Source organism: Heteronotia binoei, chromosome 1 (assembly GCF_032191835.1).
Source record: "Heteronotia binoei isolate CCM8104 ecotype False Entrance Well chromosome 1, APGP_CSIRO_Hbin_v1, whole genome shotgun sequence".
Lineage (NCBI taxonomy): Eukaryota > Metazoa > Chordata > Lepidosauria > Squamata > Gekkonidae > Heteronotia > Heteronotia binoei.
In genome coordinates, this window is record NC_083223.1 from 15,014,591 (window position 1) to 15,032,575 (window position 17,985).

Below are 17,985 nucleotides of genomic sequence, written 5' to 3' on the forward strand. Positions count from 1 at the left end.
ACTGCCTTTTTGGCCAGTGTAATTTTTTTTAACTTGGTTTCGCCCATTTTGGATCTTGTCTATGTTTTATCCCATTAAAGGGTTTTTTAAAAAGTTTAATCATGTCCCCTGTGAAGCCCTTTTACTATAAAATTTCATTTTTTTGTTGTTGTCTGTGATGCTCAAGATAAAGATTACTGTCCTTTTTATCCCTATTATTATTAATTATCAATTGGCGTTACAATTTAATGTATCTATATTGTTTTATCTTGATTTATGGGGAAATTGTATGTCCATTCCTTTCTGTAAGCTATTGTTATGCCATTAAAGGTTATTGGCATTATAGTGCAAACCACTGCAGAGTTAGTCCAGCCCCCAATTAGTTTCTATGGGTTTAGAGAGAAGTTAACTCTGCATAGAATTGGTTACTGTCTCAAGGATTAGCTATGTTGGTTCAACCAGATTAGCTCCAGGTTTTGTCAGGGAAAAAACCATACATAGCTATATGGCTGTTGTTTAAAAAAAAAAAAAAAAAGCTTTGTCATCTGCAACACAAATGTTAACTTTTCATTTCATTACTAGATCAAGTTCGTATGTCACACAAATTTGGTGTTACAAGATCTGCAAAGTACCAGCTCCCTCAACCGCAGAGTTGTATCTAATGCAGAAAACAATGGATATTGTATACAGAACACTGAACACTAAAGGATGTAGCTGAAGATAAACGCAACTATCATGAACAAAGCCTGAGTGCATAAACGGAATAAAGAAAGGCTAGAAAAGACAGTCATGGAAAGAGGGAAAGGATCCAGCAAGAGCTACTGGAATACTTCATAGTAGGGATGGACATGAATCGAACCACAAACCGCAAACCAGGGGTTGGAGAGAATGTGCCTCCCATGAACCCTCCCCATGAGGTTCAGGGAGGGTTTGTACAAAGGCTATGAAGGCCTTTGGAGCACACCTCCGGGTTGGGCCAGCCCAACTGAGCTGTCAGAGTGAAGGCTTTTATAGAGCCAACCTCTGGATGGAGCCTTCCCATATAAGGGCATATAAGGCCTATAAAAGCCTTTGGAGCTCACTCTTAGAGCTTGGGCTCTGAAGACATTTAAATGCCTTCAGAGCTCACTTTTGGTCAGACGGCCCAACCCGGAAGTAAACTCCAAAAGCATTTAAATGCCTTCAGAGGAACCTCCTTTTTCCCAGCTTACGCCCATGCCTACTTCGTAGCATATATACATTTACTCAGCCCCATAATTCCTGGTAATCACATGACAAGACTGGTTGCTGAAGAGGGATGGACAACAAGCTTGTGCTGGTCGTCAGCAGGGATCCCCAACCTTTTTTACCCTGTGGGCACCTCTGGACTTTTCATAGGGTTCCCATTTCCCAGGCAAGGGTCTGGAATCCCTGATTTGGGGGGCTTCTGCCTGCCACTGGGCAGCTGGCTGGTGGGGAAAACCCCACCCACAAACAGTGATGTTCCCAACACAATGATATCATGTGGAAGTGATGTCATCACATCAGGGACACCACATGGCGATGCTCTGGTTTGAGGGGAAAATTCTATAGTTTGAAGGCAATTTTACAATACAGTTTTGCCCTGAAACCAGAGCTGCACTGCGCGCCATCCCTGACATGCTGACATCACTTCCGCGTGACATCATCACATTGGGGACATTATGCAAGGGAGTCGCTGTTTGGGAGGAGAACCCTACCCCACTCCCAGAATGCTTCCTCCTACCCCCTGCTGGTGAGTCACAGGGACTTGGCAACCCTCATTTCTGATACAGAACGGTGGGCAAATCCACAAAATGGCTACTACAAAATGGCTACTGCAGGAGGTGGGACAAGCCACAAAATGGTTGCTGCAGCTAAACTTCAGTCACTCGGTGAAGATCTGTGTGGTAGCTGCTGCTGCCAAAGCAACAGCAACAAAAAAATCTGCACAGCCAATCAAATCTCCAGTGACCAATCAGAAGCTCTGCAGGGCAAAAGCCCGCCTAACCCTGCCCACTTTCCAAAAACACTTGGTGGGTGTGAACTTGGGGATCAGCTATGACGGGGAGACAATTTCACTTAAGTGAACGTGTCCTACTTTACTGTTTGTTTCATTTTTATTATGCTTCTTTTAAAAAGCAAGGCCTCTCAAGCTTTAAAGCTACAAACACAGCCAGGTTCTACTGTCAGGTATGAGATGCAAATACTCACAAATGCAGGTTGCTCCGTGTCAGCAATTGAAACACGTTAACTGCAGTTGGGGGTAATTTCTTCACCGAAACCCAGCCAATACCATGATTTTGGTAAGGCTGTCTTGGATACTGTATTTACAGGCCAAGAGCTACTGGAAGCCTCAGAGGTAGGAAGGGTTTAGATTTTCAGTATGCAGTGGCCTGAAAACAAAATGCTGCGCAGAGTACAAAAGAGGCAGTTTAAGAATTTTGAGAAACTAAACGTAAGTTTTACAAGGACGTCTTTAATTTAAGAGAGTCAGGGAATGCTGCAAAGTTAATAACTGAGTGCTGCTCTTGCCTCCTCCCTGTGGAAGCAAAATTTACCTGTAAATGGCCACTTCATTTAAATTTCTGAACAACAGAAACAAATTCTAAGGGAAGACTACTAAACCTTTGAAACTATTCCCCCCTCCATTTATGTCGCTCCCAAGAAGTTCATTAGCAATCAGCTCAACACAACAAAGTTAGAGTCTATTGCTTCAGACCACGGGTGGCCAAAAGTGTGGCTCAGGAGCCACAGGCGGCTCTTTCTTTCACACGTATTGTGCGGCTCTCGAAGCCTCCGCCACCCCATCGGCCAGCTTGGAGAAGGCATTTCTCTCTTTAAATCATTTCTCCAAGTCAAGCCATCTAGCGGCTTGAGAATGCACTTAAAGTTGCTTTCTTTCCACCTGCCCCCTCCCTCCCTCCATCTATTTGCCTGCCTGCCTGTCTTTTACTCTCAAACACCTGATGGTCATGTCTTGCAGCTCTCAAACATCTGACATTTATTCTATGTGGCTCTTACGTTCAGCAAGTTTGGCCACTCCTCCTGCTTAAGCACTTAAGCACTACACCAAACTGGTTCTCAAACTCTCTCTCTTGCTAGTTTAAGAGCAAAGATGGGCACCGTCCCAGTGCAAAACAGAAGAACAGAGCTGAAACCAATCCCATTGTCTCTTCAGGGAAAATACCTTATGGCAATAGTACAGACCAGGCTGCTCGGTTTGATTTTTTAAGTATGAGAGACAATGAAAATCCACAGGGCACTTGTGGAAGGTTCAAAATACTCTGTTTAAGAAGAGCAACATTCAAATCCAGTAGCACCTTAAATACCAGCAAAGTTTCCAGGGCATAAGCTTTCGAGAGTCAAAGTTCCCTTCTTCAGATACCTGGTGTCTGACAAAGAGCTCTTTGACTCTCAAAAGCTTATTCCCTGGAAATTTTGGGTTTTTTACACTGCTCCTGGACTCAAATCTTGTTCCTCTACTGCAAACCAGCCATGCTGTCCACCTGAAATTACTGGCATGAAGAAGTGTCCCATGCTAAAGTAAGGGCTTTCAGCAAGGAATAACAATTGTCAAAGTAATGTTAAAGTTAATTGCCTTAGTGTCCAATTAGCCTATCTTTCCTTTTTTTTATGAGTCCAGTATTTTGCATTGTTAAGTTCTTCATGCAACACCCTTGTTCCTTATGGGTTTGCCAAGTGCTCCAGCAAAATTATACATTAGTGAACCAAATTAATCACACTTCACTGAAAAACAACCACTGCTCACGGATTATTCAGGGGTTGTCATCATTTGAGGACCATGAGAAAACGAACAAGAAAAGTGTTCAGTGGTATAATCCAGTCTCTGGATCCCCTCTACACTAAATAGCTCATGCTATAACTTCTCAAAATTGAATTAAAGTTCTCCAGAGGATTTGAAAAGAATGCTTTAAGAAACTGTTCTTTGTGTCTGCCAAAACACCTACTAGGTGGAGCACGTCTACTCATTTGAGACTCAAAATATACTCCACATATTGAAGACAATTAAAATAAATGGTGCCCAGTAGATACAAGTCAAAAAAGCAGGGTCTTATGACACTTCATTGTCTACCATTAGAATGCTTTAAAACACAATTAGCCCTCCTGAAGAAACTTATATCCTGAATCTATGTAGCCCCCCTCATGTACCAGAAGCATATGGAACAATGAACAGGATTTAAAGTTTACTGCTTAATGATACCTCTGAAAATTGGGTTCCGAACATTAAAGCCCTGATACAAAACTCCAGATAGAACGCGCATTTGGCTATAACATTTCAACCCGAATCTCAATCCGGGGCTTTAAAAGAATTATTTCCCGCAGTGCAAGCACCGTAAAATGGCTTTACAAACACAGATTGAAATCTGCAATTGCAATTAACTAAAAAGAAAAGGGGAGGGGGGGGGAATCTATAAGCGGCAGTGAAACTGGCATACAAACTGAAAAACTGTCAAGACACATATTGCCTAAAAATAAGCCTTACAATGACTATTTTAAAGGCTGTGTGTGGTCCTACCCATATATTTTGGCAAGATGCACTTTCTCCGACCACAGCTAGAGTCATCCAAAAGCAGTGGCACTGGAGAGTCTCTGTCTCACCTGTCAAAGCTGAAGAACGTTGTTCAACAGACCACCGTGACTCCGTGGAGAGGATCCACAGCGCTCCAGCAGCTGTTCTTGATAAGGGTTACCCTAACTATAGAGGAAACACTTCAAAATCCTTCCATAAGGGAATCACCCTTAAAACGCATGCCTCGAAAAAAAAAATAATATATATATATATATATATATATATATATATATATATATATATATATATATATATATATATATATATATAATACACACATGCACACAGAGTGAAATAGTTTCTGCCATTTCTAAAAGTAAGTTCTCTGGATAGATAGCACACTTATAATCATGAGATTACCATTGGGACAAACGTTATGGAGGCACCGTTAACAGACCTGTGTCCGCCACCTTATTACGATCATCCAAAGTGAAGGATCATCATCATTATTATTTTTATTGAAAGTTCTCCATATATAAAAAAGAAAATAGGGTTTAAAGGGAGAAAAGAAAAAGGAAAGGGGGGACAGTCAATAATGGGGAGGCGGAAATCAGAGAAACGTATCTTTAAAAATTTCAAAATTTCCCCGGCGACAAAACCAAATACACCCACTTATTGCTACAATTACAGAAAAATATATTATCATTTATTCATAAGCCACCCACTAATCATCCTAGTTTTAAAAAAATAATTAATGTTCTCTTTGGTCCTTAGATCCACAGATCATCAATTCACTTTTTTCATCTGCACGCAGAAAGTCAGTGAGAGTCAAAGGTAGATAATGCCTTTACATTAATCAAAGTGCGTTTAGCCATTTCCACATGTTCCAGCATCTTTAGCCCCCAGTGTTCTAATGCAGGTATCTTGATTTCCAATTGTGGGCACAAAGAAGCCTTGAAGAATCAAGCCAAGTGAAGAATCCCATGAAAGGCAGGGGTTACAGAGGAGCACATTATGGGATTTTCAAAAACAGGATTTTTTTCCAAAAAAAAAAAAAAATATATGTAGCATAAACAAAACTATTTTGTAGTTAAAATACTCAGAATCTGTTGTAGCTGAAAGGGAGATCGTTTGCATATGACAAATGAACATATAAACCCCAAATGCTTCCACAATAAAACTTAAACTCATGTAACTATTCAAAAATTCACGTTACTCGTACCGCCGCTCCCCCACTCCCCAAATTAGGCATTTGAACTATGCGTATGAAAGAGCTGTTGAGCTTCTGTAAAGAGTGCAAAAAATTTTCTAGGGATGTGAAAATTACCTAAAAATAGTTCAGACTGCCAGCTACTGAGAGCTTCTGTACTTTAATTACTGGCAGTAGTCTATCCACCAAGCAAAAAGGCTCTAGAGAGATTACTTTCACTTTTCCCAAGATATATTTAGAGTACTAACTAGCATAGTTTGGATATTATTTTTCTTTGGTTTTGTCAGTAGCATGTTTGAAATAAATTTTATTAAGTGGTAGTGTATGTAACATTGCATTGTGGGTAGCAGTTTCCTGCTTTAACCTAGCCACATCCTAAGCTGTTATATGAGACAAGTTTCCCATATTTTGTGCATAGTTAGTGTTGTTTTTTTTCCCCCCTGAAAGGAAAACAGAACTGCAGGATAAACCAAGACAAAGATAACGGTTTGGCCTAACTGCTTGCAGGAGGGATATATTTAGCATATTTACATAAAATGATATGTTAACATGCCGTATCAGTTCTGAAAGACAGCATACAAAAAACTGATGGGTGGTAACAATTGCTGAGAAACCCTGACCATCATTTTCACACCACATGACAATTCCTTCACCATCCTGTTCATCCTCAGAGTGATCCCTTTAAGGTGTATCATTTAACGCACCCATTTTACAGGTTGCAAACTGAGGCAAAGGAGAAAGAGTTTGTAATGAGCACCATATTAAGCAGGGTGGAATTCTAGCAGGAGCTCCTTTTTTTCTTAACACCAGGGGTGGAATTCTAGCAGGAGCTCCTTTGCCACACCTCCCTGATGTAGCCAATCCTCCAAGAGCTTACAAAAAAGAGCCTTGTAAGCTCTTGGAGGATTGGCTACATCAGGGGTGTGTGGCAAAGGAGCTCCTGCTAGAATTCCACCCCTGGTGTTAAGAAAAAAAATACAGCTTCTGGGTCCCAGTCCATAGGCAAATTTCAGGTTATAGGCATCTGTCTTCTTCCCTATGTTTGTGATCATTTGCGGGGGGGGGGGGGGGGGGCAGGTTTTGATTAAGGAAACATTGTGGATGAGAAGAGTTAACTCCTCCCCAGACCACAGGTCTCCCATATAACTTGCCATTTGGTCCCAAGCCTCAGCCGCTCAGATAAACAGAGCCTAAAACTAGATATAATCTCCCCCCCCAAACCCCCCCCCCCTTCTTTTAATAGTCTGGGACCTGCTGGAAAGCAGGCCTGTAGCTAACCAGGGGCCCACGGGCCTACCCCTGACAGTTTTGGGGGGCCTCCACCCCCAGGCAGCTGCCTGCCTCCTGTGTGATTTAAATCACATGAGAGGGGCATCCAGGAGCAGCTGCTGCCCCTCCGATGCCATTTATAGGGCCCAGAATCAGCTGATCGGTGGGTGTCTAAATTATGCAGGAGGTGGTGGCAGGAGCAGTCACCAGCCTTCTGCATGATTTAAAGGGCCCCCTCCGGCCCCTAACTATGGGGCTGCTGGAAAGTGTCAACTGTTTAACTGAAAGGAACCTCAGATGAATAGGAAATAATAACTTAAAATCTAGGCTACGGTCTTTGCTTGTATGCAGCATGGCTGGAGTTTTCTCTTCTGCTCTTGCACAAGGCCAGTTTCACCCCTTCAGGAACCAAATAATAACTTAAAATCTAGGCTACGGTCTTTGCTTGTATGCAGCATGGCTGGAGTTTTCTCTTCTGCTCTTGCACAAGGCCAGTTTCACCCCTTCAGGAACCAATGTGAGGGAGAATGCTTTGCTTATGCTGCAGCCAAGACTGACCAAAGAGTACAAAAGTTGGAGACTTCCTCCAAGCCTTGCTTTTTCCTGCTAGGGCTCTGGCTGGGGGAACTGGGCTTTGAGGAAGAGGTTCATGGAGTACCCAACTACAGCAGACCTTGCAGCTTCCTCCACACCTCTGGTCTCTCTTCTAATGGACTGTGTTCAGACGATCCAAGCATATTCCTAAGCATATTCCCAGTAGGAGGGGAAATAGACAATGGAAGTTTTCTCAGCCTCAGTCTCTAAGCTTAATGAGGAGATCTCCCCTCACGCTCTTCTCTGTCATATTTTGAGAGTTGTGCACTTCAGCAAAAGGAGAAGGGAAGAACCTCCTCTCCAGTGGTTCCACTGGCTTTCTTCCCCAAAGCAAAGAACCAATTCTGGTTTTTTTTCCAACCTCACTGGAGCAGGAGAACCATCAGAAGAACACAGACATTACCTTTATGCAGGGGTGGAATTCTAGAAGAAGCTCCTTTGCATATTAGGCCACACACCCCTGATGTAGTCAATCCTCCAAGAGCTTACAAAAAAGAGCCTTGTAAGCTCTTGGAGGATTGGCTACATCGGGGGGGTGTGGCCTAATGCGCAAAGGAGCTCCTGCTAGAATTCCACCCCTGCCTTTATGAGGGATTATACATTCAGAAACGGCTGCTTCCCTTGTGGGAGCAAGCTCAGGTTGCAACCTTACAGCACCTTCTGAATGGTCCCTCTACCCCATGGCAGCCATTTTATAGTGGCACCCACTCTCCATTCCCAAACTCCCATTGGCGGAGGCTCAACATGACTGGGATCCCCTAAAGGAACTGAAATGCACAACACTTTCCACCATATAAAAGAGAGGGAGATGTGATTGAGTTCTCCTCTTGCCTCCATTCAAAACCCTCCTTTACTTGTAAAAAGAATGTATATAACCTAGACCTGGTAGAACAAGGGAAACATAGTGGCTTGCACCCAACCATTCTGTTTAGTAACTTCTTCCAGCTTGGGTAATCCAATTAACTCCTAAGCGGTCTCCCATTTTTGGTTCTTTGAACACCAAAAAGGTGAGTGAATGGTGTAATGGCCACTGCAGAGCTGCTGAAAGAGGGATTTTTTTTTGGGGGGGGGGGGGGGAGGTCAGGATCAATGGGTCTTTCCTGGGTCACAAAGCTTACTAGATGATCTCTGGACAATCAAATCTCAGTCAAATTTGCCTCACAGGGTTGTTGGGAGTGTAAACGGAGTAGATTTAATGTAACTTTCATCCTGAGCTCCTTAAAAAGGAGGGGGTATCAAACTAAAACTAGCCATGTATTTTGTAACCTACAGGGAAAAACTATAGATTTGTGCAGACTAATGAGTTATTTGGAAGAGAGAAAAACTTATATTAAAAACCACAGAAAAATGACCATATGTTTGCTGAAATATTGTACGTTCAAAATTAGTCAACAATGTAACAAAAAAAAAAAAGCGCTCAAGCCACTGTTGATTTAGGCAGGTAGATGTAACAAAATACTCCAATTAGCTGCTTGAAAATTTGGCAAAAGCAAGCTCCCTCGCTCTCTCTCTCATTCTCTCTCACTGGCTAACACCACTGGTGATATCTAACCTATTTCAAATTTGGAAGTTCAAGTCTAGGCAGAAAAACACGTTGATGCAAAATGTTAAAATGCCATAATTATATACTGTATGTTGAAGTAATATGCTAAATACATTTGAGGAGACAATTATAAGATAAAATGTATCTCTCGCTGAGAATTCTACAATACCAAAAAGAATGATATAAGGGCAATCTGTGGAACACCAAACTCATGACAAAGGGGTTTTAAGTGCCGTTAAAAATAACACAAAATTTGACACAGATGGAGTCAGAGCTAAAACAGCAAAGTCCGCGAGTCGGTGAAAAGGCTCGGGAGCTATCCTGTAATCACGCTATAGAAGGCCACATCATTTGTTGTGGCAAAGCTGGAAACACAATCTGAACATTATTAACATAAGACATTCTTGGAGTAGCCAATAGAACGTTTAGAGCTGTTATCAAAACAAACTTCTTCAGTACAAATAAACTCTCTAAAACGTACGGTTCAGAATGTATATGCTGTTTAAAGTGAAAGAACATAAATGTTTAGGTATCATGGGAAAAGTACAGATTATAGGCTTTCCAAACAAATGTTGATTTTTTTTTTGGTGGATCAACTAAAAATGAAATTGGGGAAGGTATCAACACGTTTATAGAGATAACAGCAAGTCCAGAACGGGTAAGTGTCACCACTGTACCTTTGCTTATAATATCTAACGGATGAAGATCTCCCACACAGCCTGCTAGAAATGCTATCACTACACAGATATCAGGTCCAACTCCAAAGTCTTACCCCAAGTTCATAAACAGAGCTGCCTTGTGATCAGTTCAACTAAGAAACCCCCCAAATTACTATTAGACGAAGGAAAAAACCCTACAAAACAAGCCACCGTAATTGCAATGGCTGCTATTGAACGGCTTCAGAAATTTCCAGAGAGCAATACTGTCAGTTAGCATGTGCTGTTTTGTTCAGAAATTGTTAGAATAATCATTTTGATAAAGAATTTAAAATACTGTTTTGATATAAGATCACAGCTCTCCTACCTAAAAACCTTTTTTACATAGTAAAATTTAAAAAAAAAATGTTTTCACACAAGAACTTGTGTCTCGTTTCCTTGATAAGGTTATAAGCAATCAAGTCGCACTGACATTTGCCTGTATATAAGAATTCTTTTTTAAAATTTACCCATCATATACTCTCCCGTAACTATTGATGGGATTGCAGGTTCAAAAGATCTCATATCAACATGTAAATACCAATGAAGGCAAAAACAAGTGTGTTTAAACTCATATTTTAGCAGCATTCTAACCAAAGAATTCATTTTTATTGCACTCCAATACATCTTGCCTCCCTCAGCAACAAACCTCAGACAAACCCATTTAATATGGAATTATCACCCAGGAATATAACCCAGTAGATATTCAAAGCCATAATGTTATCTAAAATACATAAAAGAAAGCAGGGCTTTTTTGGTAGAAAAAGCCCAGCAGGAACTCATTTGCATATTAGGCCACACACACCTGCCACCATTGTTGAACATAGGGCTTTTTGCAGAAAAAAGCCCGGCGGAAACTCATTTGCATATTAGGCCACACCCCTGACACCAAGCCAGCCGGAACTGCGTTCCTGTGCATTCCTGCTCAAAAAAGCCCTGAAAGAAAGCATCAAGAAATGCATTAAAGCTACATAAAAAGTGGTATTCTAAAGAAATTAATGTTGGATTCGTATTAAGCGAGTTATTTAAAATTATAAAACTAGATTGCTATAAGAACAACGAAGTAAGTCGGCAGTAAATCAAGACAAAGTTTAGTCTGTAAGTAAAAGTTACAATATTCATAAATTAAAACTGTATCAGCATTTCTTTCTTAAAAGAAGCATGAATTTCCTCATCAGTTTGGATCGAGAAATATAAATGCAGATATTGTGATGTTCACAAATAAAATCTGTTCATTCTGACTGAACTATCAGATACACTTAGGGGCTTGTTTCCAAGCTATCACACATAGGATCAAGCTGTAAAAATCTAAAACACAATTTTGTTATATCAAAATTCAAGAACATCTAGGGTAAGCTTAATTCAGGTAAAAATTAAGAAGAGCAACTAACAACTGTTTGTTTATTTCGATTATGTCATTTGCATCAATGTCACCATTAAAACTATTTGTCCTTACAGCGGGATCCTTTGTGCATGCCAGTTTAGCTACGAGACCATGGTCTTAAGAGTTGAAGAAGGAAAGGCCGTGATCATACCAATGGAAATTGTTCAAGTCAGTGTAGCTTATTCTGAAAGTGAAGAATAGTGGCTCATAAGCAGATGGGGGGGGGGGGGGTGGAGAGAAGATGGTCAATGTAGCTTATTAAAAATTTAGTCCCTTTCTCTCCGGTCTGCACTGATTTTGCCCTCTCCTGGAGTATTACATTATCCATTATCATCCCAACACCCTGGTGCTTCCTAATTCCACACACTCCTGCCATTTCTATATACTCTTCCAAATTGGGGGCAAATAAAAGATAAGACATATCTCAAAAAAGGAAGGTTGCTGCCACCACCCCAGTCCTCTGGTACTGCCACTGAACCTATAAACTGAAAATACCAATGTTGTATGACTACTGTAAGAAGATCTACATATACATACATATATATCCACATGCTTATGAACAAACATCTAACCAGCCAGGGAGCACGCAGTTTCTTAAGGAAATTTTGACTTTTTTTCCTGAACACAAAATAAGAAAATCAGGAACGTGGACACACAATGAAGGTGTACATTACTCTTTATTCTGTATAGCACTTTACAATTTACTTGGGGACCCAATTTACTTGGAAACCCAAATTGTAGACAGAATGCAGCCTACCTTTCCAACTTCCTGTGCACTAACATAGCAAAACCTAATGACGGGTAACTGTATTGTGTACTGTATTTTAAAATTCGGCATAAATTTGCATATCGTCAAAGTGCCGACATATCCTACATACACATCCTATCTGTGTTTCACTTCCAAAGCAAGCGTTCCCATTGGCTGCTAAAACTTGTTTACAGAAAGATCTTTTTTGAAAAGTTAACTAAGCACCTTTCTCCCAATGCACAAACTGATGCGTATCACCGTTTCACGTGAACTATTGCAACCACCATCAAATATGCCAGGCATTGCATCCTCGCTGTCTCCATTTTAAAATGCACAAGTCACAAATATGCAGATGACAGGTTCTGTACAAAGCAGAGAAGACTGACGTATAATTGCACTTAATGTTCATTACGTAAAGCTGCCCACTTGCCTGGGGAACACGTAACCGAGACAGACATGATTTAAGGTTTGTGAAGGAATCCTCAGACTAACGCTTCTGTGACAGCCAATTACAGCCCAAAACACACAGCCCCAGTAAGAAGCCTGCTACCAGAACTTGAGGAAAGGTAAAGTTTCTTACAATGAGTTACAGATCCACAAGCAGAGAAAGACAGGGAGAAAAAGAAAAACAGAAGGGATCTAGCTACCCGGCAAATATGAAGCAGACCCCAAGATCATGATACAATCCAAAGATGTAAATTATTGTAAATCATCACTGTTGTTCAGAATTTCACACAGGCATTTGTGCCAATTCTGGTATACGTCTCCACAGACACAATAAGGAAGTAGAAAAGGAGGGGGGGGGAGAGGCAGGGAATCTGGGAGAGCACAAATGAAGTTCTGCTGTCCATATGCTTTCACTGCACAGGAGTTTGGGCTATTTCAGCATTTTGTACTCCCTCCAAATCCTCATGAGTCACAAAAATTAAAAAGCTATATGCCTTCTGGATGCCAGGAAGGGCCTTACCACGGGGCCTTTTGTCAGACTTTAAAAGGGGGGGGAGAGAGAGAGAGAAAGAAGAGAGGAAAGGCAAAGCCACAGTGTTGGGCAGTCCCACTTTACTTTGACTGCTATGATGTCACAAACCACATGATTCTGTCTCTCCAGTAACAGTGCTTGCAAAAAAAAGGAGTTTTAAAAGCTTTTGCTTTTTTGAATTGTGTGAATGTTTCATTCGCCTCACAAACAACCACAGAACCACAAGTGCGGTGCAAACTTTCTCCAGGAGGACACAGCAAGAAGCCTCTGGTTTTTAAATGGTTAATCTCCACAGGTCACCAGCAGCCACTGAGACCAACCAAGTCAGTAAGTGCTCTCAAACCACAGTCTATTCAGTAATAGTCGGTCCTTCAAATATTTGCTCGTTTTCTTTTTCCTTTTTTTGTTTTGGTTTGCTTTTTTGTATGTTACTGGTACTCCAGGCTTTTTTGGCCAGAGGGAGAAATATATACATACATATATAAATATATATTATAGAGAGAGAATCTATGATCTCCTGGCATGCTATAGAAACTAAAACAAAGCTTGGCTATGGTTTATGATTTCAGTATAAGGCTTCAAGCAGTCTTTGCACCAGAAGAGACACAGACTGTGTGACAAGAGAGGAGAGAGCTATGGCATCGAACAGTCTCTTCAGCTCGGTGACCCCTTGTCAGCAAAACTTCTTCTGGGGTAAGTGCTCATGTTTCCAGATCCTTTGCAATATTGATGACTGTCATGACGTTCCTGCCATTTAGGGTCTGCTTCTTTTTTAAAAAAGTGTGTGGGGGCGGGAGAAATGTTTGGATCGAGTTAAAAAATAAAAGTTACCATGATGTAGCAAAATGTTCAACTGGAAAGCTGCACTGAAGTCTTTTTTGGGGGAAATAAATCATTTTACTACTCCCGCTAATTCTCAGACAGCAGGTGTGCCCATCTCTCCTGCCTGTGATTCTAGGCAGTGATGCATGTATATGGAAAGAGCACAGCTCTATAATCTAGCAGATTAAAAACACAGAATAAATATGCTGACCATTACACTGTGCATATCGTATAACATACCTGGAAGGAGGAGGCCAGCTGTCCGAAGCCAATGTCACTAAAATAGACAAATAATTGCAGAAGGCAAATGGGGACTTAGTCACATAATCCCTGAGATGAGGTGGAAATTAATAAGAGAACAATTAGCCCTACGCAGTTTCTCATTCACACACACAAAAAAACTGGCAGCTTTAAATAGATGCAAACCCTATGACTTCTAGGAACTAGCTTCTAAATGTGCAATTGGGATCACTCTTCGCCAAATTTTATACAGAAACCAAAACCTTGTGCATTTCCCCCATGCTCTTCCCATGAAAAGAAAGTGCTTAAACAATGCACAAAAAGTTACAGCAACAAGACTGTGGTGTTCTAAAGAAACATACGTTCAATCCAATAAAACCACTGGCATCAGAACTAGGATGATCAAGCAAAGCAGGACAAAGATACAGATTAGCAGGATTCTAAAACTGCAGTAACACGTTTAAAGAAGCACATCATACCTGTAAAAATAGACATCTTAAAAAATATCATCACAAGAGAACCAGCTAGCTCTGCAAATATACTCCACCTATTTGACTGAGAGCTCAGAAGCTGTAAAAGAGCACTTTGATCTTTCCCTATCTTAAGAGCCATTTTTTGGAAATTATATCAGTATGCATCTACGGATGCCACATGAAATAAAATTTTGCCAATTTTTTTTTGTCTTTAATAACACAATAATGTGCCTGAATTACTTCACTAACTTCCTTGGCGTTTTGCAGTACAGCTGAGATTACTTTCCAAAAAGATGTGGCAAAAAGCTGTCTCTCAAAGCCAGAGGCTGTTTCTAGGCTTTTAACCGGTAGTCAAGAGAAAAAAGAGAGAGAGAGTTTTCTACTGAAATGTTACAGATGTTTAAAAGTATCTGAAAGGACTGATAAAAAACATCACACAACCAAGCACTTACATTATTTTCTTAATGCCGTCCATCAAGCTTCAAAAACTATGCTGGGGGATGTGAGCGAAATGATTTTGCTTCCCCTTGGAAGGGGAAAAAAAATCTGATTGATGCTTGAATCTCTTTCAGTTCATGCACCTACATGGAGCATGTATTGTATCCAGCTGATGGATGGAATTCCCTTTTACCCCTCCTCCTTCGCACATTTCAACTGGCTCTCATTTAAGCACTCGAAGCCACTGCGAATCTCTGGATACAATTGGGAGACGAAGCCCGGAGAACAGAGGGACCCTATTAAATTTCCAATAAACAAAAGACATCTGAGGAGATACACAGAGCTGTACTTCAAAATCTCCCCTCAATACCTAGTCACCATCGGTTAGTTAGCACTGTAATTAGGCAGAGCCTGCTTCACTACAAGCACCGAAAAGGCCTTTTAAAAAATGACAGGTAATTTTTTTTCCCCTACCCAAACTGCTGTTTTAATGAAGCACGGGCCCAAGTTTTTGCCAGACCACATTATCTGGGTGTTTACAACAGGAAATACAGTTTACATGTATAGGGACTTTCTTTTTGCTTTTACTTCCAAAAAAGAGATTACAAGAAATGTAGTTGGCGAATGTTATCATAACATGTGGCGCTGACTGCTTAATTCATCTACTTTGGGTCATTCTTTTAAACTACCTGAAAGGTCCTGGGACACAGGCAAAAGCATCCATCCAAATGCACCGCATTTAAACAAACAAGCAAATGCACCCTCAGAGACAAGCTGTAATGAATTTTTCAGGGGAAAGTTGTTAATTCCTCTTGATATTCTGGCAGTGGTAATAACACTTAGATTGATTGCAGTTGCTTGTCTCTATTCCATGACTTCTTCTAATAGAGCAAAGTAGGCACGTTCTTAGGTTATTCATCGCTTCGTTGTTGTTTGGGGGGGGACTGGGTTTTGGTGCACGTGTTTGTTTGTTTTTTAAAAAGCAACTGATGCGCGTTAGTTAAGTGGTGGTTCACATGGAGAATATCATTTGCATTGTTATATGGTCCTGTATTTAGGCTCCTGGTATTTCATTCAGTAATCTATCCTACTGCAGCCTTTATAATCCGTTAAAAGTTTTGCTACCTGCCATCCAATTAACTACCCATTTAAAATTAACAAAGGCTGATACTGGTGTGGGGCAGGAGAGGAAACATCTAATTAACCTCCATTCACAGCTGATGGAACTTTAATGTAATCTTAAAAACATATTCTCCTGTGTTGTGGGGTGGAGGGGAGTTTGGAATGTACCAATAACTGCATTCTATTCTGCTCTGCTCTGTTCTATTCTATTCTATTCTCTCTCTGTGTATGTGTTCATTTACTGGACGATTGTGAGTACAATCTTCCAGTGTAGGCAAAGAACATAGGGGGTGAGCTACCTATCTTCCTTCAGTACTTATGTTGGACAATCCTTCACTACTTTTACAGAAACTGCTGAAAATACAACGTGAAATTATAGGCCACCTCGTCAGTAATCTCAGCATCTAAGTACTTAAATAAGAGTCTACTTTATTAGGAACATGTCGTATAGTGATGCCCTCAGCATGCTTTACACATTCTGAAACATATAAACATATATGAGCTACCTAGTGACTATTATCCACATTATTATCAGTCAGAAGCATGTTGTCACAATAGGAGGGATTACAAAAAAAAAAGCCATTCAAGACAATAAACTTGAAATTCCAATTGCTCATGGATCCTAACAAGAAACCATTTTAAACTCCAAGATCGCAATACCTGAAAATAGTTGTTCTAAAGGCAACAGGTATGCCAACAGCAAAGGTGGGAGGGAGGGGGCAACAGCAGGAGCACATGGGGCATTTCCCATCAGAACACAGGTCTATTCCTTGTACCAATGCGAAAAGCATAAACTACAAAGCACTTGTGAAATCTGGAAATACAACAGAAGGCGGAAAACTGGTTTATTTATTTCCCCAGCATTAGGCACTGATATTCCCCCTTACTGCTCAAATCCCACCCCCACCCCCAATACGACATAAATTTCCCTAAAAAACAGAAACGTTAGTTCAAAGGACACAAAAATATTTGACAGACAAACGAGTAAGTGCAAAAAAAAAAAAAGAGAAAAGAAAAAAGAACAACCCTAATTCATTGGCAGGGTAAAGATTTTATCAGGCATACAGAATTCATCTTTATTGAATAGAACCATTCACAAATCAAAACTTACTCTACTTCAATACTTTCATACAGTGCTAATCAATTACAAACCTTTTCTAGTGATTCAAAAATCCATGTGCTTTTAATTTTATACACTGGTGGTCTAAAATATAGAAATGAGGCTGAGCTAAGTCAGCCTGTATTGAAACTTTTTGCTTTTTTTCCAATAAATATTCATCTAGAGGTTTTCTTAGAGAAAGCTGCTCATATGAAGACTGTGGTAATATTTTTATACTGTACCTCCTTGTTGAAGTAAAAGGTTAGGGGTTACCAAAATACCTCAACTGTATATACAAAAAAAGGGAAAAGGTAAGTATTCACATGAAAAATCCAAGGGAACTATATTATTTATTTTTGCATTTCCTATGATTAATGATGCACCAGTGCACACTTGAAGCTGAAGTAAAAATAGGGGCAACACCTAAAATTCCTTTATAAAATAGACAAGCATCAAACCTGGTAGGCTGTATTAAACTTAGCCAATCAGAAATACTGAAAGACTTTGTTGCTCCAGTTGAACACAGCAGCGCAACACTGAATATCCCACATGTACAGTGATTTCTTCAGAGGTGGTCTAATAATGGCTTTTAAATGCATTTAATAGAATGCTTAATTTTGTTTCTCCAGAGGGATTGGCTGTACATTTAAACACACACGCCACACACACAAACACAGAGACCAATTCCACTGCAAGAATTAAATGGCGGCAACTCATATAAACTAATCAAACGAGCAACTCTTGAATGCTTCCATGGGCTTTCAACATTTTACCCATCAGACAGCAACCAAAGAAAGCTACCTATAGGAATCCCCGGGAAACAGGACCGTTCCAGTTCCCCTTTCACAAGTGCGAAACT

At 40.5% G+C, this 17,985-nt stretch overlaps 2 protein-coding genes across 7 annotated transcripts in view; one reads left to right on the forward strand and one right to left on the reverse strand.

Moving 5' to 3' along the window:
- Positions 1–17,985, reverse strand: part of SUPT3H (SPT3 homolog, SAGA and STAGA complex component) — a 436,825-nt gene that overhangs the window by 345,359 nt on the left and 73,481 nt on the right. The gene's annotated exons all lie outside the window — the stretch shown is intronic.
- Positions 13,110–17,985, forward strand: part of RUNX2 (RUNX family transcription factor 2) — a 439,127-nt gene continuing 434,251 nt past the window's right edge. For 4 of the 5 annotated variants that reach the window (XM_060231194.1, XM_060231212.1, XM_060231221.1 and 1 more), the window contains exon 1: positions 13,502–13,625. In XM_060231194.1, coding sequence (XP_060087177.1) covers positions 13,568–13,625 — 58 coding nt within the window. In that variant the 5' untranslated portion in view covers positions 13,502–13,567. Of the gene's footprint in view, positions 13,260–13,501; positions 13,626–17,985 lie in introns of those variants that run through there. The other variant, XM_060231204.1, reaches the window with a different exon arrangement.